Source organism: Festucalex cinctus, chromosome 8 (assembly GCF_051991245.1).
Source record: "Festucalex cinctus isolate MCC-2025b chromosome 8, RoL_Fcin_1.0, whole genome shotgun sequence".
NCBI lineage: Eukaryota > Metazoa > Chordata > Actinopteri > Syngnathiformes > Syngnathidae > Festucalex > Festucalex cinctus.
The window spans coordinates 9,043,926-9,070,640 of NC_135418.1; the positions used below are offsets into that span (position 1 = coordinate 9,043,926).

The 26,715-nt window shown below is 41.1% G+C and overlaps 1 protein-coding gene across 5 annotated transcripts; it reads left to right on the forward strand.

Annotated features, from left to right (window-relative positions):
- The first annotated feature begins 693 nt into the window (after positions 1 to 693).
- On the forward strand, positions 694 to 26,373 carry serinc3 (serine incorporator 3). 5 transcript variants are annotated; one of them, XM_077529348.1, is made up of 10 exons: positions 702 to 870; positions 8,816 to 8,935; positions 11,366 to 11,559; positions 12,421 to 12,500; positions 12,583 to 12,720; positions 12,813 to 12,982; positions 20,308 to 20,398; positions 21,702 to 21,906; positions 23,373 to 23,597; positions 25,964 to 26,373. In XM_077529348.1, exons 1-10 carry the CDS (start codon positions 850 to 852, stop codon positions 26,097 to 26,099), a joined length of 1,380 nt encoding a protein of 459 aa, XP_077385474.1. In that variant the 5' UTR covers positions 702 to 849; the 3' UTR covers positions 26,100 to 26,373. The 5 variants fall into 5 exon arrangements, with proteins under 5 accessions (XP_077385478.1, XP_077385475.1, XP_077385477.1 ...); XM_077529352.1 differs by lacking the exons at positions 23,373 to 23,597; positions 25,964 to 26,373 and adding an exon at positions 14,427 to 14,851 and having other exon boundaries at positions 694 to 870; positions 21,743 to 21,889; XM_077529349.1 differs by lacking the exons at positions 21,702 to 21,906; positions 23,373 to 23,597; positions 25,964 to 26,373 and adding exons at positions 14,427 to 14,851; positions 16,425 to 16,605 and having other exon boundaries at positions 694 to 870; positions 20,308 to 20,401.
- The last annotated feature ends 342 nt before the right edge of the window (positions 26,374 to 26,715 follow it).

Here is a 26,715-nt window from a genome sequence, read left to right on the forward strand (position 1 = left end):
CGTTGCTTCCGCACAAACCTTTGTTTTAACTCTTTCCACCAACATGCACTGCTCTCAGAGCAAGCTCCACAGCGCTCATTCCTTTTTTGAACCAACACCTCCCCCCTTTGCCAAAGTACGGCACTGCAACACTATGCCCCATATTGGCCTATACAAAGAGTAACAACAACTATAATAATGTCGATCAAATAAAAACGTTCCTGCAGAAGACAAACTAGAACAAATTGTCTTCTTAATTAGAATCACATCTGCTTTCCAAACATACAGAATATCCATATTTACAGTGTGAAATAAATGCTTTCTCAGCATTGGTCACGTAACAAAAAATAGAATTCGCACTTCAACGGCGACACTGAAGTTGTCACAAAAGGTCTTGGTATCGTACTTGTAGTAACATGTCACTATGCACAATATCAGTAGCATTAACACAAATGGCTGCAAACACATTCGTTATGTCTCATTAATTATCTTATAGCCTACGTGCATCATGCAAGTCTTCACACAGACAACACATGAAACAGACGCTTTCGTCTGTGAATGGATCATATCAATGAGTAAAGAAATGCGACGTACATAAAACCACAAACAAACAAAAACAAAAACAATGACAACAACGTTTTTAATTGTATGTAAAACCAATTGGACGTTTCTTTTTGGGTTAACGGGGCAGTTCTTTCAAGTCAACGAGCCGGTGACGTCACATGTTCATGACGTCGACGCCTTTGCGATATGCCAGCAGGGTGAAACAGTTGTAAGCATCTCCTGGGCGCAGAATCGAGGCAACCGTCGTAAAAAGAGGAACTGCACCGTTTTATACGGTCAACACCACCACGCCGAGAACTGGCAGTCATGGGGTCTCCTTTCCCCGCCGTAAGTAACACAGATTCATCAGGAATACGTTGCTTGGAATGAAGGAATTGATGTGACTGAAAAGCAACAGGTAGCTAAACGCTGCTGCGCATTTCCCTCGCAGCTCCTGCTAAGCGGCACTTCATTCACATATTCGAATCGTCGCCCTCCGTTTTGCCCCCCGCAGAATTTACGTTGACGTTCTCGTGCCAGAAATGTGAATTATGCTCAATCCACCAAAGGTTATAAATTTAATATTTGTAACGTTGCAAGCTCCGCCTTGAGCTCATAAAAGTTCCCTCATTAGCGTGCGCCAGGCATCTGCTTACGCGTGATTAAATGGCTTAACTCTGCTTTGTCTTTGTGCAAGACCAAGCTTAAAAACATGACATTACCGTGCTTGCATGTCAAACCCATAATAAAAGGGCTGTGCATGTAATATGCAAGGTTACAAAAATAAATAGGGGACAGCGGGGTGAGATGCCCCTCTTTAGAAAAATGTATATTTTCTTGCAAATATAATAATAACAATCTACACAAGAAGTAGCCTATGCCAAAATAAACGCATCCGGAGGGTATTACATCACAGACGACAGACTACAACCTTTTTTTTTTATTTATTATTATTATTTTTTATATTATTATTATTATTATTATTATTATTATTATTATTATATTTTATATTATTATTTTATTTTTATTTTTTTATTTGTTTACAAAACCAAACGGGTACCTAGTAGGGGACGACGCCCCCTTCTCTCATGTCATTTTCAACGGATCCATACAAAAATTGGTCATCTACGCATTAAATATACACATATTTTCAAATGTTGACACTTTCTTCAGCTGAAACACAAATGTATTTCAAAATGTTTTGTTGTTGTCGTTCAAATAAATAGGACTGACAAATCGCATTTGCAAATATTTGTTTCAAAGATGTGTAACATTGATCAAATACACAGTTGACACTCACACACAGTAATACAGTAGTACCGTAGTTAAAAATAAAAGTAACATAATGGGATTATTATTATTATTATTATTATTATTATTATTATTATTATTATTATTAATATTATTATTATTAGGAGTGTGAATTGCCTAGTACCTGATGATTCGATTTGTATGACGATTCACAGGTAATAATTCGATTCGATACCGATTAATCCCGATACGAATATATAAGTCGATTGTTGTGATTTTTTTTTTCAGCATTGAAATAAAATATTAAGGCTTAATGTTCCATGAATATAACATTCTTCCATGCTTAAGGTGTGAACCCTAACCCGAAGTAAGATGTTTGTTGAATATTTTTCCATTAAAAATGGAAGTTTAAAAATCGATTCAGCCGCCTATTGAATCGATTCGAGAATTGCGCAATGTAATATCGCAATATATTGCCGAATCGATTTTTTTTTAAACACCCTAATTATTATTATTATTATTATTATTATTATTTGTACTAAAAGCTATCTGAACTGCTTCATAAACTGGTAATAATGCATTTCTTACTATTGATTAGCTACTTGCTATATTAGATTATCGTGTGCATACTTTTTGAAAAAAGTAAAATATTGGTAAGGAATCATGGAGCGGAAGTGTGTGATTACCCTGTTTGGGTGTGGTTCGTCTTCCCCACAAAGTAGTACATTATGGTTTCACATTTTGGAAGGAAAAAAAAAGTATTTTGCATTTTCTCTTAGAATTCTCAGATTTAGGGTGGTACGGTGACTGAGTGGTTAGCACGTCCACCTCCCAGTTCTGAGGACTCGAGTTTGAGTCCAGGCTCCGGCCTTCCTGGGTGGAGTTTGCATGTTCTCCCCGTGCCTGCGTGGGTCTTCTCCGGGTATCCGGTCTCCTCCCACATTCCAAAGACATGCTTGGCAGACTAATTGGGTGCTCCGAATTGTCCCTAGGTGTGCGTGTGAGTGTGGATGGTTGTTCGTCTCTGTGTACCCTGCGATTGGCTGGCAACCAGTCCAGGGTGTCCCCCGCCTACTGCCCCAAGCCAGCTGAGATAGGCGCCAGCACCCCCCGTGACCCTTGTGAGGAATAAGGTCAAGAAAACGGATGGATGGAATTCTCATATTTATTCTGAACATTTTATTAATTTCTGAGAAACGAATCCTAAATTCAGAGTGTTTGTCTTTTTTTATGGACTTACAGTGAGTGCTTTGTATTTTGTCAGAAATAACACCGTCTTAAAATGATCTGTCTTTTTTCAATTATTATTGAAACACCGCAAAATTTTAAAATTGACGGCAGACTTCCAAACTCTGAGAGACCCCACACATGACAAGATAAAATCACGGGTATAACAGTTTTGAATATGAGGCGTGTGTAGTGTGCACACACGTCAGCACAATAAACACAAACCAATTTCATTAATTAATATTTACAAGTTTGACGGGATGTCTCACAAAACCTCTCGAGTAGAGATTAAACGTAAACAAACACGGTGGACAAGTGGCAATCGTTTGTCCTTCCTCGCCACCTCGCTTTCTGATTGGCTGCTCGTCACCGTTAACCGGCTGCATGCTCGTTTGTCCTCGGGGCACACCATACACGGTGAGAAGTCGGGCCAAAACAATCCAAAATATGTTGAATATCCCTAATTTCAAATCCGAGCAATCCAAACATCCTTCCGAGCAGCCGAGGATTATCTCGTCACTCATTAAAACCCAAAATGTATAAATACGTTTTTAATACTTTGTCCTTCACTCCCAAAAACATATTTATACGTTTTGTTTTTGTTTGTTTTTGTTTTTTAATGTTTTTGTATACTACAGCATACAGAAGGCTTTGATACAGCTTCTGACATGAAGTCACTTAAAGCAATGGCCAGCAGGTGGCAGCAGAGTATGAGCTCAACCAGGGCCATGTTGCAAAAAGCTTTTTTCCCCACTGTTTTAAACAGATTTGTGAATAATGATGAAACATTGCTATATTCTAATGCTAATTGCTGCAAAACGGAAACATATAGAAATATACTTTTTTTTCATGGTGAAAGAAGAGACGCTAATCTTTCTTTTGGCCGGGTCCATGTTTTTATAGCAATAGAACAAAATATTCTGTGGACCCTGCAAAATCAGTCCAAATCCACTAAAACAGCCAGGAGCGAAGGCTTCAGTGAAAGTGGCTGAGAATGAATGACTTAAGATTATCTTTTGGATATCGGTGTGACCTTAATGATTATTGGAAGGGAAGATGCGGGCTAAAGTCGGGCTAGTTCTCCAGCCTTGTGAGCGGGGCTTAAGTTGTATGTATCAAAAGTACTAGTGGTATCGGTTATTTGGTATCGGTGAGTAGTCATTTTGGTATTGGCCTGAAAAAAAAAAACACGTTTTTTTTTGCAGATCAAGTATGGAAATGGGCTCTTTGCACAAATCCACTACTTCCTGAACTCAATACCACTCCTTCATTTCCTGGCTTTCATGAGTGGATAAGATGATTAATCCAATTAATGTGCCTGATCTCAGTAACCACGACAACCATGGCCAGACACACCTCAATTTGTGCACTCATGAAAGACAGGAAACAAAGAAGTGGTATTAAAGGTATACTTGACTCATTGAGCAATTTTCAGCATTAAAAGGTTAATATTTTGTCCAGAATCAATTTGATAACTTAATTATTTCTCATGTACAATTAATATCTATAAAAACAAATTTTGCCACTTACTGTCGACTGAAGATGAGGTCACCTGTGTTGAAGCTCACGTGTTTTCTGGGTTTGGTCAGCAACCTGAGCCATGATTGGTCATTACCTACTTCCTTATCACAGGTGAGGTCATCTTCACAGTAGAGATGTAATGATATCCAAACATCACAGTCACGATACAATAATTATTACAATATTGTGGGGAGGTTGACGATACAAAAGGTCACAAATTGTACAAAAAAAAATGAGCTCATACGAAAAAAAAAAAAACATTACTGCAATAAACAATATTATGAAAATATTATATATAAAAATAAATTGAGGCACTTACTTGGTAATGCATGCACACATTGAGTTCCTACACACATTGAGTCTGTTTACAAGCAAATTACGTTCCCCTTCATCTGACCATTAGCGTGGATTTGAAACATCGAAGGGCCAAAACATGCCTTGTGAAAATTAAACTGCACTAAAAAAAACTAGCCACCAGTGGGTACTAGAATTGCACAAATGGAAATCAACTCTACTTTCTTAACAGATGTGCTGCTTTTAATATTGTGACATGACGACGACGATAGATTGTAGCAGTTTTAATATCGCAAAATCACGATATTGACGTTTTCGTGACATCCCTAGTGGACAGTAAGTGGAAAAATTAATTTTTCAAGTTATTAATTGTACATGAAGTTATTAAATTAATTCTGGACAAAATTGCAGAAAATGGCTCGATGACTCAAGTAGCTTTAAGTTCAGGAAGAAGTAGAGCTGTGCAAAGAGCCCATTCGGTGCCTTGTTCAAGGTCAACACTGACTTGAGTGCCTGTGGCTGTGAGAGGAATTGATACCATGACACTTTGGTCACAGGCCACACCCACTTAGCAATAACATAATTGCTACAAAATTTGATATGTTCGCCAAAGAAAACTGCTCAATTTCAGTTGATTTCCAAACTTAGACCGAACTGTCCGTCCTGTGTTCTTTGAAAGGCTCACACAAAACGAAGTGCATGTTTCTGTCAATTGGACGTGAATAAACTCATTGGTTCAGTTTGGCACATGAGGAGAGAGTCTTGTCTTCTTGTTATCTAACTGGAACTCAGCATGGTCGAACCTATAAACAGCTAAGCTGACCCTGTCTGGCTGGCGAGGGTATTAACTTGTTGTGAAGCTCCCTCGGCCTCTATCTCCAGTCAATGGGAAGATACAGAGACTGTGTTGCATCATAATTGTACTCTATGCACCTGTATATAAATTGGATACATTGGACGCTGAATGGTGTGTTTTATGATTCAAAACTGCTGAATTACTATTGTCTTGACTGACTTCTCTTACTGTACACTAGGGATGTAATGATATCCAAGCATCACGATCCAATATTATCACGATATGAAGATCACAATACGATAATTATCAGGATATCGTGGGGATGTTGGCGATACAAATGTTATAAAAAAAATCTCATTCTAAAACCCCCCCCCACAATTTTCTGCTTTTGTACATTACAACAATGAAAAATATTATAAAAATATTATAAATATTATATATAAAAATATATAAATATTATATATATATTGAGGCACTTACTTGCTAATGCAAACACACATTGAGTTCCTCCACATATTGACTCGGTTCACAAGCATATTTACGTGCACCTTCATCTGACCATTAATGTGGATTTGAAACATAGAAGGGCCAAAACATGCCTTGTGAAAATTCAACTGCACTAAAACAACTAGCCACGAGAGGGAGCTAGAACTGCACAAATGGAAATCAACCCGACCTTTTTAACAGATGTGCTGCTTTTAATATCGTGAGATGATGACAATGATATATTGTGGCAGTTTTAATATCGCAATATCACGATATTGCCGTTATCGTTACATCCCTACTGTACACTGACAATGAATGTGTTTAGAGTTGTCAGTTTTTAGTGCCATGATCAGTACAAACTTAGTGTGGGTGGGGAGCGGGGATAAGCCTATCTATACTTGGATTAAAAATAATAGGTCATAAAATTTAGAGTAAAGGGTTGAAATGAGCTTTATTCTCAAAAATTAATTTGCGCACCCGATTTGTTGTTTCACTGAAATTAGCCTGTTTTAAGGGGGATGCAAACAACTGTTGGTTACATCTTTCACCCCAAATCTTAAAAAAAAAAAACTGAACTGCAAAGCACTCACGGGCCCCCACAAAGACATCATGAACTATAGTGTAATCCAATTTGTCAATTAGTGTACAGATCCATGTATGTGGCACATGCAGTGGGACAAATCACTAAACGCAAATACTTGGCAACCCCCACTACGTTTACAACTTCAATGTCAATTTTGGCTGTTTCTGTAAGATCAAATTCTAGTGTGAACAAAAATGGTTTAGTAAAAACTAGGGATGTAACGATAAGGGCAATATTGTGATATTGTGATATTAAGACTGCCACAACATCGTCGTCATGTTCACGATATTTAAAAGGAACACTTCTGTTAAAAAAAGTCAGGTTAATTTCCATTTGTCCAGTTCTAGCACCCTCTAGTGGCTAGTTTATTAGTGCAATCTAATTTTCATTAGGGATGTTTTGGCCTTCTATGTTTAATATCTATGCTAATTGTCAGATAAAGGGGAACCTAATTTGCTTGTGAAGCGATCAATGTGTGCTTGCATTAGCAAGTAAGTGCCTCAATATTGTTATTAGAGATTTTAGGTGGTTTATATGCATTGCTGTTATGTACAAAAGCACAATATAGTAAAACCTCCGCTGACGAACGCTTAAGCTCACGAACTTTTCGCCTCACGAACATTAAATTCGCGAGCATATAGTCTCTGCTGACGAACTAGTTTTCGGCGGACGAACCAAACCACGCGGTCGAACAGCACCACGGTGGCGGCCACGAGAAGCTGACGCACGCTCACGGCGTCCCAGTTCGTCACCCCCTTTCTTTTAGTGCGGACGTGGTTTGTGTTTGATATACATTTTGAGTGTACTTTTGCTATTATGGGACCGAAAAAGACCCCACCACAGGCTAGTGTTAAGCCTAATGCTTACCAGCGAAGGACGGCGATTCGGCGGCGCGTTTGCATTGTAGTCAATGGAGTTCGCGCCACTAAAAAAAGCGAAAGTGCCATCACGTACCTCAAAAAAGGAGAAAATCGTGCCACGGCTGTTTAGTCCCAGGAAAGAGGTGAAAGTAGTTGGCGGTGCTCACTTTTTGTTGACTCGCTAAAGTGCTCCACTTCCTTGTTCACCAAGGGACACGCCTCCTCCGCTCCGGTGAGCACGAAAGCGCGATTGAGCGGCAACCGTTCCATAAACACTCTACGCTGTGAAACGCTTGCGAATGAAGTAAGTCTACCATTGCTACCATCCTTAAGAACTACCATCACAAAGGTAAATAAAACGACTTTATTATACAATACAGTTATTTTTTTTAATTACAATACAATAGCACATTTATTATACATAAAATAAGGTCTATTTTTGTGTAGTTTTAAGGCTTATTTAGTAGAAAATTATGTTTTATAGGGACCTAGGAACGGATTATTCTCATTTTAATGGTTTCTTATGGGAAATAAATGTTCGGAAGACGAACTTTTCGCCTTACACACACTTTCTGGGAACCAATTATGTTCGTGAGCTGAGGTATCACTGTATTGTGCTTTTTTGGTTTGAGCTCTTTTTTTTTTTTTTTTTTTTTTTTTTTACAGTATTGTGATGTTTTTTAAATATCGCCAACCCCCTCACAATATCGTGATAATTATTGTATCGTGACCTTCATATCGTGATAATATTGTATTGTGATGTTTGGATATCGTTACATCCCTAGTTAAAACATGCATCATGGCAACATGGCAGTCGCCTCTGTGGGCTTTCTTTACTGTGTCTCTCCAAAATGTTACCCTTGCAGTTTTTTGTTGCATTTTTAAAACATGACTGTTTTGTTTTGGTCAACTCAAAATAAGTTACTGGTTGTCTTTGAAGCAGAGATATCAATAAAATTCAGTTTCATTGTGCTAGACACAAAATAAGAAGTTCCAATGTATTTGTACATGTTAGGTTTATAGTAGGACTCGAAAGTATATTTGTATTCAAGTTAATTTTTAAAACAATTATCGGCATTGGCACTTTCTTTTTTTTTTTTTTTTTTTTTTTTTCTTTCATTGGCACTTTCTAAATTATTGGTTTATCGGTTGAAAATAGCATTATCGTGCATGCCTAATTTTAATCATTGTAATATTTTCCCCCAACCTTATTGAAATAAAGTATTGCCTGGTGATGTGGAAGCATTATCACTAAAAGTACAACCTGTTCTCCAGTTGCCGTGTTTGTGCAGGAATTCCACAGTGACCAGGATCATGTACGCTTGGATCCTGCTGCTGGGGACCATCGTGTCCTGCGTCATGCTGTCACCAGGGGCGGAGAAGCTCCTTATACGGGTATGAGCATGAAATCAGTTTGCCAATACAACCCATTTCTGCAATCTTTGGGATATAAAGTTCCAGCCTGCAGTGAATTTCAGCACCCGACCATAAAAATCGGCAGAAGTGGGCACTTGCTTCTCTCCGTCAGTCCCGTCCTTGATGTATGCCCACATTTTCGGCAATTGCTTTTTGATGCAATGCCTAGAAAAAACAAAACAAAACTAAGCACCGATTGAAGCAGTCTTTTGTTCGTCAATCCGGGTCAGCACAGACTGTCTTTCTCAGGCCGTGTATTTTCTCAAGGTTTCGCGTCATAAAGCACTCGCTGAAAATGTGGGCATCCATCAACAATGAAGCAGACGGAGAGACGGAATTGCCCACTTCTGAAAACTGGATCACTGCATGTTGTTCTTCACTCGTGCATTGTACTAGCGGAGCGGCTATTTTTATCAACTGAAACAAAAATAAAATAAAATACATATAATTCGATCATACGCCAAAGTATGTTGTAGCACGGCTTATTTTTGACCCACCTTAGAAAATTCCAGCCACTGTAGGCTCTAAGCCAGTGGTGTCCAAACTACAGCCCGGGGGCCATTTGCGGCCCGCCGTCCATTTTTCAGTGGCCCGCGACATATGCTAAAAATGGCATTTGACTCAGTTCAAATAAAACAAACAAAACAAAAATGTTTGGAGATGGTCAAAGTAAGAAGGGGGGTATCAAAAAACAGGTGCCATTAAAGGTTATTTTAGTTGACTAAAACTAATAAAAAAATAAAATAAAATTCAAAAACCAATATTGTTACCGAAAGAAAAAAAAAAAAAATGTTTTTTAAAAAACGAAAACTAACTGAAACTAACTATAATTATAGCAAACATGTCCTTCGTTTTAGTCTTTGGTAATTAATTTAATGCTTGAGCCTTTGGGGATGACCTTAAATGTGATTTTTAGTAGATTTATTTTGATATAAACCGGAAAAATTACATTTGAAAGTATGTCACACAGAAGTGACGTCATCTAGCCGCAGCCAATAGAAAAGTACCTTCGGATGACGTCGCTCCCATGGTGTTTTTTAAATATTGCGCACAAGTAATACACAGTTTTTAAAAAAAATCGAATACTAATACTGAAACTAACTAAAATTAAACTAAAACTAAGCATTTATTAAAGAACTAAAACTAATAAAAACAGAACCACCATGAAAACTAATAAAAACTAACTAAAATGAAAAATTCCAAAACTATTAATAACCCTACTGGCCATATTACAACTAAATTGGTTTATATAGTGTAGCATTTTTCTAAATATGCAAAAGCACACATCCTCCACTCCATTCTCCCCACAAGACCCCAAGAGGCTAACTTTGCTTTTCCATCATAATAGGTTATCTGAGCCATACTCTTTCTGGTCCCTCTGTTATGGATTGTCTGGGTTGGACCCCGGACTGCAGAGATGGAAACTGGTGGTCGAAAAGAGTAACAGTTTATTTTGCCGAGGTTGGGCAAAAACCAAACAAAAACTCAGGGGGTAGGCAGTCAGGCAAAACCAAGGATCCAGAGCAGCAGATTAAAAAAACTTAATGGTCACATCAGGTCAAATGCAAAAACTATTAATGCGAAAATGTGTCACTAAAACACAGGAAGGAATTTTCTGGCACCAGACTGGGTGCAGACCAGGCTTCTTATAGAGGACCTTGATGACACAATTGAGTCCAGGTGTGTCCTTTCAGCTGCCAGCCACACCCACCTGCCTGACTTGCCAAGAGAAAAAAATACAAAGACATGCCATGCACAAAACCCAATCATGATACCCTCACCTAGCATCTGTTTGTCGACCTGGGGCATAAAGTCATGCACCATGATAAATTGACAGCTCAAAGAGTGATTAAATTTAGATAATTGCTAATTATAAACGAATAAATAAATACATAAATAAATAAATACTTGTTATAGCCTTAATTTATTGTCCTTATTATATTCCATTTTGACTATTCAGGGTTGCAATATCAGTTAACGTTCAGCTTGACCTTATCAGTTTTATACAAGTCGGATATAAACGTACATGTTATCTCCTTAATGGCAATCCCAGAAATAGGAAGTTTTTGACTTCCTCAGTGCCATCATGACAATAATTGTGTTGGTACTTACAAAGTGATGAAAATGCACTTAAAGAAAGTTCTTTTAAAATATAATGGGAAATTAAATGATCATCTTGCCCGCTTGGCTAGTGGACAAACTTTGTCCTTCCAGTTTTGAGTGTTTAGCATGGATGTCAATTGGATTTGGCTTTGACTTTGTGAAGATGCATATCCTCAAATGGTTTATTACTGCTGATTTGAGACCTTGTTATTGAATAATTTCAACGCCTTTGCTCTGATATCTTCCAGTTGTACTGGTTTCCTTTCCTTTCCAAAGTTAAACGTTGATTGCCTGTCATGTGTTTAGATTCCAGGATTCTGTGCAGGTGGGGCGGACTCTTCTCTACCTGGCATGCAAGCTGATTTCAACTGTGAAATATTTATGGGGTACAAGGCAGTCTACCGTGTCTGCTTTGGAATGAGTATGTGGTTCGTTTGGTTTTCCATTCTTTTGGTTAATGTCAAGAACACCAAAGACCCCCGTGCTGCAGTCCACAATGGGTGAGTACGCTTTAATAGACATACTAGAGCAGGGGTGTCCAAACTTTTTCATTTGAGGGCCACATACAGAAAATAAGAAGGACGCAAGAGCCACATAATGTTATGAAGAGAAATTGGGTTTGGTCCTAAAATTGTACAAAGTAATTTATATGTGCTTTTGCATATTTAGGAAAATGCTACAGTATATAAACCAATTTATTTGTAATATGGCAGTAAGGTTATTATAGTTTTAGAATTTTTCATTTTAGTTAGTTTTTATTAGTTTTCAGGGTGGTTCTGTTAGTTTTTATTAGGCAAGGCAAGTTTATTTGTATAGCACATTTCATACACAAGGCAACTCAATGTGCTTTACATTTTTATTAGTTTAGTTCTTTAAAAGAAATGCTTAGTTTTAGTTTAGTTTGTTGGTTTCGGTATTAATATTATTTTTTTTTATGTGTATTACTTGTGCGCAACAAAAAAAAACAGCATGGGAGCAACATCATCTTTTGGTGCTTTTCTATTGGCTGCTGCTAGATGACATCACTTCTGTGTGACATACTTTCAAACGTCATTATTCCGGTTGATATCAAAATAAATCTACTAAAAAAATCACATTTAAAATAATCCACAAAGGCTCATGCATTAAATGATATACCAAAGACTAAAACGAAGGACATGTTTGCTATAATTATAGTTAGTTTTACTTAGTTTTGTAAACATAAAATGTAGTTTCAGTTAGTTTTCGATAATATTTGTCATTTTTGTATATTTTTTGATGCAGATCAGTGTAATGTCTTCACAATATTTTTTTCCAGACAGGATGTGGTTCAATGGGATGCTCTTCTTCTTCAATCTGACATGATCTTTTTTGTCCTTCAGATGTTGGTTTTTTAAGGTTCTCGGCCTGGTGCTAGTTACAGCTGGTGCCTTTTACATTCCAGATGGCACTTTTACATATGGTAAGATCTTAATATGTTTAATGATTAGACTTCCAAATATGTTTTTGGAGGCTTGTTTTCTAGTATGCCTTTGCTGTTTTAGCTTGGTTTGCTGTGGGCTCTGCTGGAGCCTTCTTCTTCATTGTCATCCAGCTGGTCCTGCTGGTTGACTTCGCTCATTCGTGGAATGAGTCTTGGATGGACAGAATGGAGAGTGAGGGCTCAATGATCTGGTATGCAGGTTAGTGATTCTGAGGACGTCTTAACTATGTAAATGTTCACAAACAATAATTTCTCGGATAGCTAAATCACAAGGCTTTGCCTCTTCTACAGGTTTGGCGTTGGTCACAATCGTGAACTACCTGCTGTCATTCATTGCTTGTGTACTGTTCTACGTCTTCTACACTACACCTGATGATTGCTTCATCAACAAGTTCTTCATTAGCTTCAACATGTTGCTTTGCATTGGGGCCTCTGTCATCTCTGTGCTGAAAAAAGTACAGGTACATACATACACAGTCGAAAAAAAGTATTTGACCTTTGCCTGATTTCAGAGCCATTATCTACTTGTAGTGATGGACAAATGTAGCTTCATAAAGCACTTGTGATGCTTTTTTTTTTTTCTTTAACTCATTTAAATTACACTCTTGGTTGAACGATGCAATGGAAATGTAATCAATTTCACTTCATTTTCCCTACTAAAAATGCTCTGAAATTTTAGTGCGACATATTAATTACCACTATTTTTGAATCATTCACTTATTCCAACTGTTTTACAAGCTGTCATGTTGCTGGGCTCTCAGTGTGTTTTCCATTGCCTCACAGTGCCTGATTAATGAGAGGGGCGTGTCCCCTGCACCACACCTGCAGGGCATCACCTATTAGGCCTTCATAAGGACTGGGACTCCTTGCAGCCACTGTCGGGTCGTTGCGCCGTCTGCTCACAGCCATCGTCTAGTGTTTCTACTGTTTTTCGCCTTCGCTAATTATTATTATAGTCCAAGATTCTCGATTTTCATCTACGTGAGTTTTGCTACGTCTCTTTGTTCCCACTTTTATGTGGCGTGTTTCATAGCTATAGTAAGTTGTTGCTTTCTTGTGTTTGCGGTTTGTAGCCTTCGGGTCTTTTTGTGTTGTGTTAATTTCCCTCCTTGCAATTTGCAAGCACCTTTTGTTAACCTTTTTCCTGGCTGTGTCCAGCGCTTTATGTTCATATTCACGTGTTTTGGTGAATAAAACCTCTCGCTTACTCCTCTGTATTCTGGGATCCACTCTCCGGTCTCACCGGAACCTTAACAGAACGACCCGACCATGGATCCTACAGAACACAAGGAGGTCCGTCACGCATTGGCCAGCCAAAATCGCCGAGTGAGTCAGCAGGAGTCCACCATCTCTGAGCTCAGGGAGATGGTCACCTTGCTGGCCCACCGGCTGGAGGAAGTCGGTGCCCAGGTTGGACAGTTGGGGGCTGGCGGCAGAACAGACGCCTCCGCTGCTGTCAGTCCCGCCAACCCACCGGTAACACTTAGGGAGCCAAATCTCGCACTTCCGTCATGCTATGGGGGGAGCCTGGGGATTGCGGCACCTTTCTTCATCACTGCTCCCTAAATTTCGAACAACAGCCACTCACCTATCATAGCGACAACTCGCGAGTGGCTTTCGTGATGAGTCTTTTGACTGGCCGAGCGGCAACCTGGGCCATGGCCGTGAGCAACACTCGTCCGGACCTAAAAGCATCTTTTGCTCTGTTTTCTGCCGAGTTACGCCGCGTGTTTGACCATCTTATTCGAGGCAGGGAGGCCGGTAATCAGCTCGTGGACTGTACTCAGGGCCATCACTCTGTAGCTGACTATGCTATTACGTTCCGCTCGCTGGCCGCTGAGAGCTGCTTTAATGAGCCCTCCATGTGTGTTCTTTTCCGTCGTGGACTCAATTCTCCCGTTAAAGATGAACTGGCCTTACGGGACGAAACTGGAAGCTTGGAGGAGCTCATTGCTCTATCCATTCGCTTGGATAACAGGATCCGTGAGAGACAGCGGGAGAAGGACTTGGACCGTTCGTCCGAATCAGCCAACCCTGCCAGGCATGGACATGTTGGTGACGTCGGCTCTCAGGTTGTTGCTGCAGCCCCAGTGTGGGCACTTCCCGAGGCGGGGCAGGAACCCATGCAACTGGGAGCTGGCCGGCTTCGGGCTGAGGAGAGGAGACGCCGGGCCCGATATGGAGCATGCTACTACTGCGGATTGCGGGCCATCTGGTGGCACAGTGTCCTCAGCTGTCGGCTCGTCACTCCACACGACTGGTCAGGATGGGCAGTCAGCAGGCTACAGATGGACCCAAGTCAACCATAGTTTCACACACCACAACACCGTGTGAGTACAACCATGCTGCCTCAATCACGCATTCCTCTGAGACTAAGAGACTTGAGCTCCCGGGAGAGGTTGCTTTTAATTGTAAAAGAATTAAGGTGGTGGCCCTGGTCGATTCCGGGTCAGACGGTAATTTTGTTGATCCAAGTGTAATAGCGGCCCTGGGTTACGAGCCTACAGCCTTACCGAAGGAACGTAGGGTTTACGACCTCAACGGGCGCCTTCTGGGGGTAGTAACTCGCACCACTGAGCCTTTGTGTTTACGTCTTTTAGGTAACCATGTCGAGTCTCTCAGTTTTTTGATTATGTCGTCACGATCGGCACCAGTAGTGTTGGGCTTGCCTTGGCTAAAGTTACATAACCCCGAGATTAATTGGGCTAAACCCTCACTTGAAAACTGGAGCGTTTACTGTCACACACATTGCCTGCGGGCTGCAGAGGGGGGCAGTTGTCTGCCTGCTATTTCCTCAGAGGAAACTTTGTCTAGACAACGTACCACCCGAATACCATGATTTGAGTAAAGTCTTCAGTGAAGAGAGGACACAGACGTTATCGCCCCCTACGACTGTGCTATTGATTTAATTCCTAATGTGCCACTTCCTAGTTCCCGGCTGTACCATGTTTCCCAACCTGAGCTGGCAGCCCTCCGGGAGTATATTTCAAGCGCACTAGCGGCAGGGCATATACGGCCATCCACCTCCCCTATGGGAGCTGGGTTCTTTGTTGATAAGGATAAATCACTTCGCCCCTGTGTAGATTATCGTGGCCTAAACGAAATGACTGTAAAGAATAAGTACCCGTTACCGTTGCTGGATTCAGCTTTCGCTTCCCTCCAAGCCGCCAAAATATTCTCAAAATTAGATTTACGCAGTGCCTACTACCTTATCCGCGTCAGGGAGGGGGATGAGTGGAAAACTGCCTTTAAGACTCCCCTGGGTCACTTCGAATATTTGGTGATGCCTTTCGGGCTAACTAATGCTCCAGCAGTCTTTCAATGTTTCGTGAACGATGTCTTGCGAGATATGATTAATGTATTTTGTTTTGTCTATTTGGATGATATCCTAATCTACTCCCGCGATCTTAAGGAACACCAACAACACGTTAGACTGGTTCTCCAACGCTTGCTAGCTAACCGTCTATACGTTAAAACTGAAAAGTGTGAGTTCCATTCATCCTCCGTACAATTTTTAGGGTTTGTGGTGGAGGATGGCCAAATCCAAGCTGATGCTGGGAAGATTCGCACTGTGCTCGAGTGGCCAAGGCCAACCTCGAGGAAGCAGTTGCAGAGGTTCTTAGGGTTCGCGAACTTCTACCGTCGGTTCATCCGCAATTATAGCCAGAAGGTTAGACCACTTACTAGGTTAACATCTCCTAAGCTTCGCTTTGAGTGGTTAGACTCGGCAGAGGAGGCTTTAATGATTTGAAGAGGGCATTTACCTGCCCGCCTGTTTTGCGTCACCCTGACCCTCTTCTTCCTTTTGTGCTTGAGGTGGACGCATCGGATTCAGGAGTGGGGACTGTGCTCTCTGTGGTCTCCGGTTGACCAAGTGCTCCACCCCTGTGCCTTTTTCTCCAGACGTTTGACACCTGCCGAGGCAAACGACGATGTGGGAAACCGTGAACTTCTGGCCATTGTCGCTGCACTTCAGGAATGGCGTCACCTTTTGGAAGGAGCTAAGGAACCATTCAGTGTTCACAGACCACCGTAACCTGGAATATCTGCGAACAGCCAAGCGGATGAATCCCCGACAGGCCAGGTGGGCGCTTCTTTTCACACGCTTTGACTTTATCACTTACAGACAGGGCACTTAAAAACAAGAAGCCAGACGCCCTCTCTAGGATGTTTGACTCAAGCCGTGGAGAGGCTACTGAGGACGAGACTATCCTTCCGGTCCACTGCGTGGTGGGGGCGCTGCGCTGGAGGATTGAGGAAAAGGTGGTGGAAGCTCTACGAGACTTACCTGTGCCTGCGGAATGCCCAGCAGGTCTACTCATTGTCCCTGACGTACTACGACGAGAGGTCCTGCAGTGGGGGCACGAGTCGAGGGTGGCCTGTCATCCTGGAGCGACTCGTACGCGAGAGGTTATTTCCCAAAGATTCTGGTGGCCCTCTCTCAGGCAGGATGTTCTGGACTACGTTAAGGCATGCACCGCCTGCGCATGTGGAAAGGCTTCTCACCAGCCTCCGTCGGGCTTGCTCCATCCCCTGCCAGTGCCGTCTCGACCATGGTCACACATTTCTCTGGATTTTGTGACTGGTCTCCCGGGGATCTTCCGTGGTCCTGACTATTGTGGACAGATTCTCTAAGTCTGCTCATTTCGTCGCATTATCCCGGCTGCCATCCGCTTTGGAGACCTCGCGTTTACTGGTGAAGCACGTTTTCCGTCTGTATGGCATACCACAGGATATTGTGTCAGATCGTGGACCACAGTTTGTTTCTCAAGTTTGGAAAAGGTTCTGCAAGTCTCTGGGGGGCCACCTACAGCCTGTCGTCTGGATACCACCCGCAATCCAATGGACAAACTGAAAGAACCAACCAAGACCTCGAAGCGATGTTGCGGTGCGTATGCCAGTATAATCCCACTGCTCGGACAATTCATTTGCCTTGGGTTGAATACGCCCACAACACTCAGGTTTCCTCTGCCACTGGTCAATCACCCTTCTATGTTGCCCATGGCTATCAGCCTCCGCTGTTCCCTTCCCAAGAAGGGCAGGTGGTCCTCCCCTCGATTCAATTGCACCTGAAGCGAGCCCATCGGGTCTGGCGGGAGGCCCGTGCGGCTCTCTCCCGCACTGCTCAGCGCAACCGGCAGGTGGTGGATCGTCGCCGTCGACCGGCCCCTGTCTACAGGCCGGGTGACATGGTCTGGCTGTCGTCACGGGATCTCAGGCTGGCCGGTGGGGCCAAGAAGTTAGGACCGAGGTTCGTGGGTCTGTTCGAGGTGGAGGCCATCGTGAACCCAGTCTCTGTGAAGCTGCGACTTCCACCGACCCTAAAGGTACATCCTGTCTTTCACGTGTCTCTGCTCAAACCGGTATCCTCCAGTACCTTGAACGCCCCCGGCGGCTCCACCTCCCGCTCCACGTACTCTGGATGGTGAACCGATCTACACGGTGAAGGAGATTTTGGACTCTAGAGCTCGGGGCAGGGGGTTCCAGTACCTGGTCGACTGGGAAGGCTACGGTCCTGAGGAGCGGCAGTGGATTCCCCGCTCCTGGATCCTGGATCCGTCCCTCCTGCGTGTGTTCCATGCGGCACATCCGGAAAAACCAGGTGGTCCGCCAAGAGGCGTCCGTTGAGGGGGGGGTACTGTCATGTTGCTGGGCTCTCAGTGTGTTTTCCTTGTCTCACAGTGCCTGATTAATGAGAGGGGCGTGTCCCCTGCACCACACCTGCAGGGCATCACCTATTAGGCCTTCATACGGACTGGGACTCCTTGCAGCCACTGTCGGGTCGTTGCTCCGTCTGCTCACAGCAATCGTCTAGTGTTTCTACTGTTTTTCGCCTTCGCTAATTATTATAGTCCAAGATTCTCGATTTTCATCTACGTAAGTTTTGCTACGTCTCTTTTTGTTCCCACTTTTATGTGGCGTGTTTCATAGCTATAGTAAGTTGTTGCTTTCTTGTGTTTGCGGTTTGTAGCCTTCGGGTCTTTTTGTGTTGTTAATTTCCCTCCTTGCAATTTGCAATCACCTTTTGTTAACCTTTTTCCTGGCTGTGTCCAGGGCTTTATGTTCATATTCACGTGTTTTGGTGAATAAAACCTCTCGCTTACTCCTCTGTGTTCTGTGATTCTGGGATCCACTCTCCGGTCGCACCGGAACCTTAACACAAGCTATGGTAATTCATTTTGATTTAATAAGATGGACCTGTTAAGTCCCTGTAGGCGAACGTCCGGCCCTCAATTTGTTACATACAAAACACTGGCGCATGTTAATTCCCGACTCGGTGTGCGGGGGCATCTCGGCTGCATCCCCCACTCGAGTTCGACATGGTTTAGTGTGTGTGAATGTAGTCATTTGAATTCAAAGTAGAAATCGATTCATTAAGAAAGAGATCCTGGAGAATATATCTGTCTTTGGATTACAATTCGCCGGTATCCGGCCCGATGACATTGCTTCTGCTCCAAGAATGATGGTTCTGTTTACTTTCGTGCTGAATGGATGTATTTTGACCCTTTTTTTTTTTTTTTTTTTTTTTTTATTATTATTTTTTGGTTGCTACGTCCATCCATCTCTTTATTAGCAGATCCGCTTATTCTCACACCATTTATATAATTCTTTTGGAAATTCGGGTTGTTTTTAAACAGTTGCGCAAGACACAGCGCTAGCTAGCAGCTAGGCTAAACACACTCCCCCTAGTTACTAGGGGTGTTAAAAAAAAAAAAAAAAATCGATTCGGCAATATATTGCGATATTACATTGCGCAATTTTCGAATCGCTTCAATAGGCGGCCAAATCGATTTATAAACATTCATATTTGATGGAAAAATATTCACCAAAACGTCTTAGGATTCACACCTTAAGCATGAATGTTATATTAATGGAACATTTAGCCTTAATATTTTATTTCAATGCTGTTCAAACATGAAACAGATTACAACCTGTATAAGACTGAAGTTTCAGATAAATAATACATTTCCTGCAAATCTTACACTACAAGTTTACTGATTTGTATTAATTTAAATTTAAAAAAAAAAAATTGCAACAATAGACTTGTGAATTCGTATCAGGATTAATTGGTATCAAATTGAATCGTGAATCGAATCGTCAGGTACTAGGCAATTCACACCCCTACTAATTACGATGTATACTGTGCAATTGCTTATTTTCATACACTTCTATTACAATTTTGACTTTTGCATTGCTTGGAAATGAAACTAAAGACCTCAATTAGGCTATTTGCGGAGAAATCTTAAAATGGACAAATAAAGTCCAGCTGTCTAATATCGTCCATATCTCTAGATTGCTCCTCCCGACGTGGATATGTAAATTTTATTACATGTTATACCTGATGTGTATATACAAGAGACCAGGTTAACATCCATCCATCCATCCATTTTCTTGACCGCTTATTCCTCACAAGGGTCACGGGGGCTGCTGGCGCCTATCTCAGCTGGCTCTGGGCAGTAGGCGGGGGACACCCTGGACTGGTTGCCAACCAATCGCAGGGCACACAGAGACGAACAACCATCCACACTCACACGCACACCTAGGGACAATTCGGAGCGCCCAATTAACCTGCCATGCATGTCTTTGGAATGTGGGAGGAGACCGGAGTACCCGGAGAAGACCCACGCGGGCACGGGGAGAACATGCAAACTCCACCCAGGAAGGTCCGAGCCTGGACTCGAACCGGAGACCTCAGAACTGGGAAGCGGACGTGCTAACCACTCGACTACCGTGCCGCCAGGTTAACATGAAAATGTATAATTTTTTTTTCTTTTTACTTTCCTAGGAGTATCAACCTCGCTCTGGTCTTCTTCAATCCTCCATCATCACCCTGTACACCACATTTCTTACCTGGTCTGCCATGAGCAATGAGCCAGGTAAGAATGATTGCTGACAAGAACTTAGGTTCCTAAATTAGGGCTGGGGTTTAGATAACGCTTTTTTTTAATTATTAATTAAACAGTGTAATTGCCGTTTATTTGATATAAGAGAGCGTTGCTGCATGAGTGTGGGAGTTTCTGCCTTTGCTGTTTTTAGCACCGCCACCTTGTGGTCGGGAGGGAGGAAATAGAACTGAGCGTGTGTTGATTGGGTCTTGAAGTCACGTGACATCAGTCCTGTATTTCATTTAGATGATGGGCCCAGTTAATGTGGCCCCATGGCTGTATATGGAGAGCAGCTTGGGACATGCGCACTGTGATTTGAGTGCCTCATCCACTTAAAACAGACGCTCATGGACCGACCCTATCAGTGCTGTGTAGAAAGTTAGATCATTGAACTTGGCTTTGTATTTTACATATATGTTTATAACGAAATTACTTAGTCTTGATAAGTCGGCGTTGCGTGCTGCCACGTTGGAATTCTTTTTTTTTTTTTCTTTTTTTTTAAATCAGCAAAACAACGGACAAAGCAACCACAGGAGGGCGCTCTTAGGCTGCACAAATTCAAACGGTGAACTTCTGAAGAATAATAGATTAATGGAGCAGTGCCAGAGGACAGCGAATAAATAAATACATTTAAATTTGATATTTAAAACGGAAGGAATTCTTCAACCAGTTTGCCCGGAAGCGGGTCAAGCAAGCAGGTTGTCTGTTTCGCCGCACTAGCCAGTTGTGTCAGGTTTTACTTTTCAAGGGATACTTTATTAAATTAAGATTCATCAGACAATTATTAACCTGACTGTCTCTATTAACATCAGAAATTGCACTGCAATGCAATGTAAGTTATGGAAAGTATACTTTTTAATTTTTTTATTCAAAACATTAGCCATTTATATTGACATTTACATTGAAAAAGAACAGTCGTAAAAAAATTAGAACACCCTATGAAAGTGTGGCTATTTTTCAACATGTTTGGACATATGGACATGTTATGTTAATTCTAACAATAGTGAGGTATTCAAGTAATTGAAATAAATAAAAATGAAGAAAATCCTTCTTAAGACTCTGTGTAAAAGTAATGCATAATGAATGTAACTTCTGAGGAGGAATAAATTAGGACATTCCCCATATTGCCCCAGTTAAAGATGCTGAGAAAACTTATTAGTGATTTTTACAAAATAACCAAACCCAGTAAGGCAACGTTATTTCACCAAAATATTGTGATATTTTGTTATGGTTTGATATGTATCTGTTTTTAAAAAAAAAAAGATGAGACAGTGTTACTCATCTGTGTCTCCAGACAGTCCATGCAACCCAGGCCTGCTGAATATTGTCCAACAGATAGCAGCGCCCACTCTGGCTCCTTTTGAGGATGGCAACCAGACTGCTGGGGTGTTCATCAGTGACACAGACGAACCCGTACCCTCAGCGCCTTATCTACAGTGGTGGGATGCACAGAGCATCGTGGGACTCACGTTATTTGTCTTATGCATCATCTACTCCAGGTGAATATGATTTTATCTTTGTACCCAAATTACATTAAAAAAAATCATAATTTCTGCTTGTTTTCATTATATTATTTGAAAAAAAAAATAGTTGAACTTCAGAAGGCACAACAGAAAACATTTTCAATCAGTTACTCCCTTACATTCAATTTCCATGTTATTTCAGCAAGTGTACTAATTAGTTTACACAATTCAACAATCAAACTCCATACAGAAATGCCAGAGCAGGGATTGACAATAAAAAGTATACCATACCACAATTCACAGAATTTTCTTGAACTCGTGTTCAGTTAACAAAAAAATATTAATTTAATTAAAAAAAAACAAGATTTCTCACTTACAACAGTATGTAACAGACTCAATGAACAACTTGTATACAGTGCCATGAAATTGCATTTGTCCCTCCAAAATTCTTATTCACCACTTTGTTTCATCAAACAAAGATAAATTCAAAAAGTAAACATACAATTCAGTTTTTAAATAGTGATTTGAATTTTTAATGGGGAAAAAAAATATTCACAAGCTAGCTGGCCTTTTGTGGAAAAGTAGTTGCATCACCTGTTAACTCTTGAATTTACTGTGGCTAATCACATTTTTTTTCTGTTCATTTTCACTGCCCACATCCAAACCTGATTACCTCCAGGCCTGTTCAATCAATAAATCGCATAAATTGAACCTGACAAAAATGAGGACAGATTAAAAAAAAAAAAAAAAAAAAAAAAGCATCAGCAAAATGCCTTGATTCAAATAAATTCAAGAAAAGATGAGAAATAAAGTAATGGGCGTGTCAGTCTGGAAAGGGGTACAGAGCCATTCCCTAAAGTTTTAAAGCCAGCAATCACAGCAAGTGAGATTATCCACAAATTGAGAAATTATGGAACAGTGGTGAACCTTCCCAGCAGTGGCCAGCCAAATAAATTTCCACAAAAGCACAGTGTTGGTTCATCCAGGAGGTCAAAAAAAAAGGGAAAAAAAAACAAAACAGGACAATGTCTAAAGAACTGCTGTTGGCCTCCCTCACCAACAGTAGTCTAGGGCTGATTTACTACTTCAGGACTTGGATGACTTGTTGTGATATTGAAAAAAAGTAAATACATAAAGTTTTGGAGTGGTCTAGTCAAAATCCAGACTTAGTGAAATGCTATTGCATGACTGTCAGGGTTACCTGTTTGACATCTATTAAACACGACACAAAAAAGGAGAGAAGACACTCAGTTTAGGGCTCCCGAGGAGAGAGGAGAGGAACTGGAGAGGAACACAATTCACTCCTGCACTCTCTGAAGATTCCTCTCCTCACCCTCTCTATTTATTTGCTTTTCCACGCCCTTTCCACGCCCCTAATTACATGGGTGTTCCAACCCTACAAATGCAAATGCAAGGCATATTTGGAATAAAAATGAAATCAATGAAATCAAATGAAAATGGTACAACCTGGTAAGTCAGTGTTTGTCTTGTATTTCCCTCAGCCTCCGCTCCTCCAGCGCCAGCCAGATGAGCAAACTGACCATTGCCTCAAAAGACTCAGAGATCCTGGCTGAAGGTGGTAGTCAGGAATCAATAGAGGGGGAGACTGGAACAAGACGGGTGGCGGACAGTGAAGGAGAGTTGGTCGAATACAGCTACTCATTTTTTCATTTCATGCTCTTCCTGGCGTCTCTTTACATCATGATGACCCTCACAAACTGGTATAGGTCAGTACAGCCATCACATTGAAGACCTATTTGGATATTACTGTTAGAAGAAGTCGTTTGGGAGGTGCAGTTCTCTTTATTTTACAATACTTATTTTACTTTGGATCTTGCACTCAACAAATACTGCATTTAAACTAATTTAATATAAACTAAAAGGATTTTCCCCCAAAACGGCAAAAAACTATTTTAACCTGATACGGATATACTGTAGGTGGATTTTTTTCTGCCATCCATCCAATCCATTTTCTTTAGCTTCAATAGGCTGATGCCAACCAAAGAAGGTGCAAAAGCTTGTCTCATTAAATCTGGTATTATGTGCACAACCAGTGACGGACTGGGCTCCAAATTCAGCCCAGGAATTTGAGTGGGAGAGGCCCTCGATGCGTGCGAACAATGTTTGTCGTTGTATCATTTTGGGGACTTATTGACATTGTTGGAGAAATTATCTCGAAGGGGACTTGGAATTAATAAGTCAATACATTCATAGAGAGGTTAAGATGAGTTGAGTTTAAATAAGCAAGTATGCAAGTTGTAACATTGCCAGTTCTGCTTTCTTTTGAAGGTTTAACCAGTGTGGTAATTTTATGTTTAGTATGCCCCCCACTGGCCAGGTATGGCTACTGCATTTAGATGTGTTCACTTACTGCTGGGTAAAGGCTGAAAAGCAAGATAGCCATCTTGGGGTATGGAGGGGAGACAACCTCGGCAGGCCTCTCGTCTTGATAAAGTTTTTCAAACATTATAAGCATTATTAGCATTATCTGTAGTATTATTTGATCATTATTTGCTATCATGCAATATTTCAAGCCTAAGGATTAGTACTGTTCACATATCAACTCTTCAAACTACCCAACATCCATCCTGACATCATCGTCTGACCAAACAATTGGTGAGTTAATGCATTGAAGCCCTGCTGAGACCTGCAATGTCTTTGAATTAAGAACATTTTAAATCTTAGAATTTCCCTAACCCCAACCATGATTGCCTACTCTCATTCCTTACCCTAACCTCAACCATAACTCAATTCAAACAAAAACTCTAAAACCAAGTCTTGACCCTCAAAAAGAGGTCTGAACTTGTGGGGACCACCAAAATGTCCCCACAATTTCAAGTGTCCCCACAATGGGAGTTAAATCTGGAAAAACACATGATCTTATGTCACAGTAATCCAACTAATTTGTCTGATCAAATCACAGATGTAGCACAGAGATATGATCTTTTTTTTTTGTTATGGTGAGCATTGCAACAACAATCAATAAATGATGCTCTATTACCAAATGTTTTTCATTAAATATATAGACTACTTGGTCAAATGAGCCATAATAAAATGTGGGACTAAACGCTGGGCCTACCTGATAACGTGTTGCTGGAACCTGCCTCAGCGTCTTTAGGAAACGGGGGTGGGGGACTTGATGTGCTTGGGTTTGTAGTCAGGTGAACCCATACTTAAGCTATAGTTCGGCATCTCTGCCTGTATTTATAAAATAGTGGTTCGTACATACCATTGTCTTAAAAGATGTGTATGTGTATATTCTCACAAGGGTCGTGGGGGTGCTGGAGCCTATCCCAGCTGGCTTCGCGCAGTAGGCGGGGTACACCCTGGACTGGTTGCCAGCCAATCGCAGGGCACACAGAGACGAACAACCATCCACGCACACAAGCACACCTAGAAACAGTTCTGAGCGCCCAATAAACCTGCCATGCATGTCTTTGGAATGTGGGAGGAGACCGGAGTACCCGGAGAAGACCCACGCAGGCACGGGGAGAACATGCAAACTCCACCCAGGAAGGCCGAAGCCTGGACTCGATCTTGCATCCTCAGAATTGGGAAGCGGACATGCTAACCACCATGTAGTGTAAAACACATAGGACTAGGGGCACAAAAATAAATCAATAAATACATTAATAATAATAATAATAATAATAATAATAATAATAATGATGATAATAATGATAATAATAAGAATACGCCGATTCAAATCGACCTTGGACGGACGATGGCTGTTCGGAATTTTTACCGAAATTCCCAATGCTCAGTCCGCCACTGTGCCCAACTAAATTGTCACATGATGACCATCCCATGTGAAGTCATTGTTGGTCTAGTTTTAAGTGTGCTACTTTGGTACAATCAATCAATCAACCAATCATTCCATTCATCATTCATTTACTAGACTGCTGCAAGGACAAACTATCTTAACGGAAAAATACAAGTCTCAAGATTATTTTTTTTGCACTTGACCTCAACTCCCCTCTAATAGTTTTTGATATCTGAGAATTATTAGAACTGCCAGTTTAATTAATTGTCTCTAAACAATAATCGACACGACAGGACCATGTTGAAATGTCTTATGTTTTCCTCCTCCTAGTCCAAATGCAGACTACACCGTAACCAAGAAGTGGCCAGCAGTGTGGGTGAAGATCACCTCCAGCTGGTTGTGTTTGGCCCTATACATCTGGACCTTGGTGGCTCCCATGGTTCTCACCAACAGAGACTTTGAATAATTTCTGGACTCCACATTCCTTCGCAAAACCACTGCATTCCCCTTGTTGTATCAGTCGTGTTGTGAAAAATAATTCCTGTCTGAGGCTTGTTTACATTTGAATGTACCTGAAGATGGAGACCCAAAATGAGCTAAATTTGTCTCATTCATTTTAAGGTTATCTCCCATTGGAACATCCTGTGCTTAGTTCAGTCTACTATATTTCTTCTATGCCTTACAACTGTTAATAAATCCGACTTATTTGTACATATAATAAAGACAATTGTAGTACTGTATATGACTGCTCCTACACACATTTATGAATATCAAGTGCTGTTTTTGCCAAATATTTATAAAACTTGCTTGATTTAGTGGGTTTTGGAACGTGCTTGATTATTTTTTTTTAAAGGGATATTTTACTTATTTAACCATTTTTGGCAGTCAAACAATATTTTGCCTATAATAAATGTGATATTTTCATTATTTTTCATGTACAATTAGTACCTTTAAAAAAACATTTTGCAACTTGCTGTCGACTGAAAATGACATCACAAGGTAACCAATCACAGCTCAGCTTGTGAAGATTACATGACCAAACCTAGAAAACAGGTGAGCTGTGATTGGCTACCTGAGCCCTT